Consider the following 1,271-nt stretch of genomic DNA (forward strand, 5'->3'; position numbering starts at 1 on the left):
AAACCCCCCAAACCCCGCGGGAGCTGCGGATCCATCGGTGCGACGAGCTGGGAACGGGCTCTGCAGGGGGGAGACGGGATGGGGCAAACCTGCCCTGGAGGGGGACACGAGGTCACGGGTGACACCAACACCCCAAAAATCCTCCCAAAACTCCCTAAAAATCGGGGGGAGCTGGGAATCCATCAGTGCAGTGAGCTGTGAACGGGCTCTGCCGCAGGGGGGACTGAGTGGGGAGAAATCTGGGGGTGCAAACCTGCCCTGGGGGGGGACACGGGGTCACGGGTGACACCAACACCCCAAAAAATCCTCCCAAAACTCCCTAAAAATCAGTGGATGCCGTGAACTCAAGGAGTTCAGCCATGTAATGAAGTGTTGCCCATTCTCAGCCTGCCCAGGGATGGAGTGGGGTGAAATGTTGGGGTGCAGATGGGGACGCAGGGCCAAGGGTGACACCAACACCCCAAAATATCCCCCCAGATCCCCTGAAAATCAGTGGGAGTTGCCAATCCATCAGTGTAACGAAGTGTTCCTGTTCTCAGCCCGCTGAGACACCAACTGGTGTGAAATCTGGGGGTGCAAATCCACTCGGGGGGACACCCACGGCCAAGGGAGACCCCAACACCCCACAACCCACCCGTAGGGGGGCAAAGCCCCCTAAAAATCAGCCGGAGCTGTGACCCCCTGGGTGTAATGAAGTGCTGCACGTTCTCAGCCTGCCCAGGGATGGAGAGGTGAGAGATCTGGGGGTGCAAACCTCATTGTGGGGGGACACACACAGACAGGGGAGACCCCAACACCCCAAACAATCCCCCCAAATCCCCCACAGCCGGTGGGAACTGTGACCCCACCAAACCCAGCAGTGCAATGAAGTGTTGCCCGTTCTCAGCCCGCTGAGATGCCAAGGGGTGAGAGGTCTGGGGGTGCCTGTGGGGGGGTGATACAGGGCCAGGGGAGACCCCAACACCCCAAAGACCCCCCCAAGCCCCCTAAAAACCAGTGGGATTCGTGACCCCATCAGTGTAACGAGGTGCCGCCCGTTCTCAGCCACACGAGATCCCACCCGGGAGGACTCTGGGGGTGCAAACCCCCTTCGTGGGGACCCCCCAAAAGGATACTTGGTGCCCACGACCACGGTGACGAGCCCGTGCCCCGAGAGGCGGCTCAGCTGCGCCGGCAGCTCCTCGAAGGACGCGCGGTCGGTGAAGGAGAACAGCACCAGGACGGCGTCCAGCTCCTCCCGACAGGCCTGGGGGGGGCCAAACAACGTCAGG

General features: G+C 61.5%; 1 protein-coding gene across 1 annotated transcript in view; it reads right to left on the bottom strand.

Annotated features, from left to right (window-relative positions):
• EPHA2 (EPH receptor A2) overlaps nt 1–1,271 on the bottom strand; it is a 24,755-nt gene that overhangs the window by 18,857 nt on the left and 4,627 nt on the right. Inside the window, exons 2-3 of the mRNA XM_029965229.1 lie at nt 1,116–1,246; nt 854–924 (exon numbers count right to left, since the gene is read on the bottom strand). Of these exons, the coding sequence (XP_029821089.1) occupies nt 854–924; nt 1,116–1,246 (202 nt within the window). The remainder of the gene's footprint in view (nt 1–853; nt 925–1,115; nt 1,247–1,271) is intronic.

This window comes from Manacus vitellinus, unplaced genomic scaffold, assembly GCF_001715985.3.
Source record: "Manacus vitellinus isolate BGI_N305 unplaced genomic scaffold, ASM171598v3 scaffold_92_pilon, whole genome shotgun sequence".
Classification (NCBI taxonomy): Eukaryota; Metazoa; Chordata; class Aves; order Passeriformes; family Pipridae; genus Manacus; species Manacus vitellinus.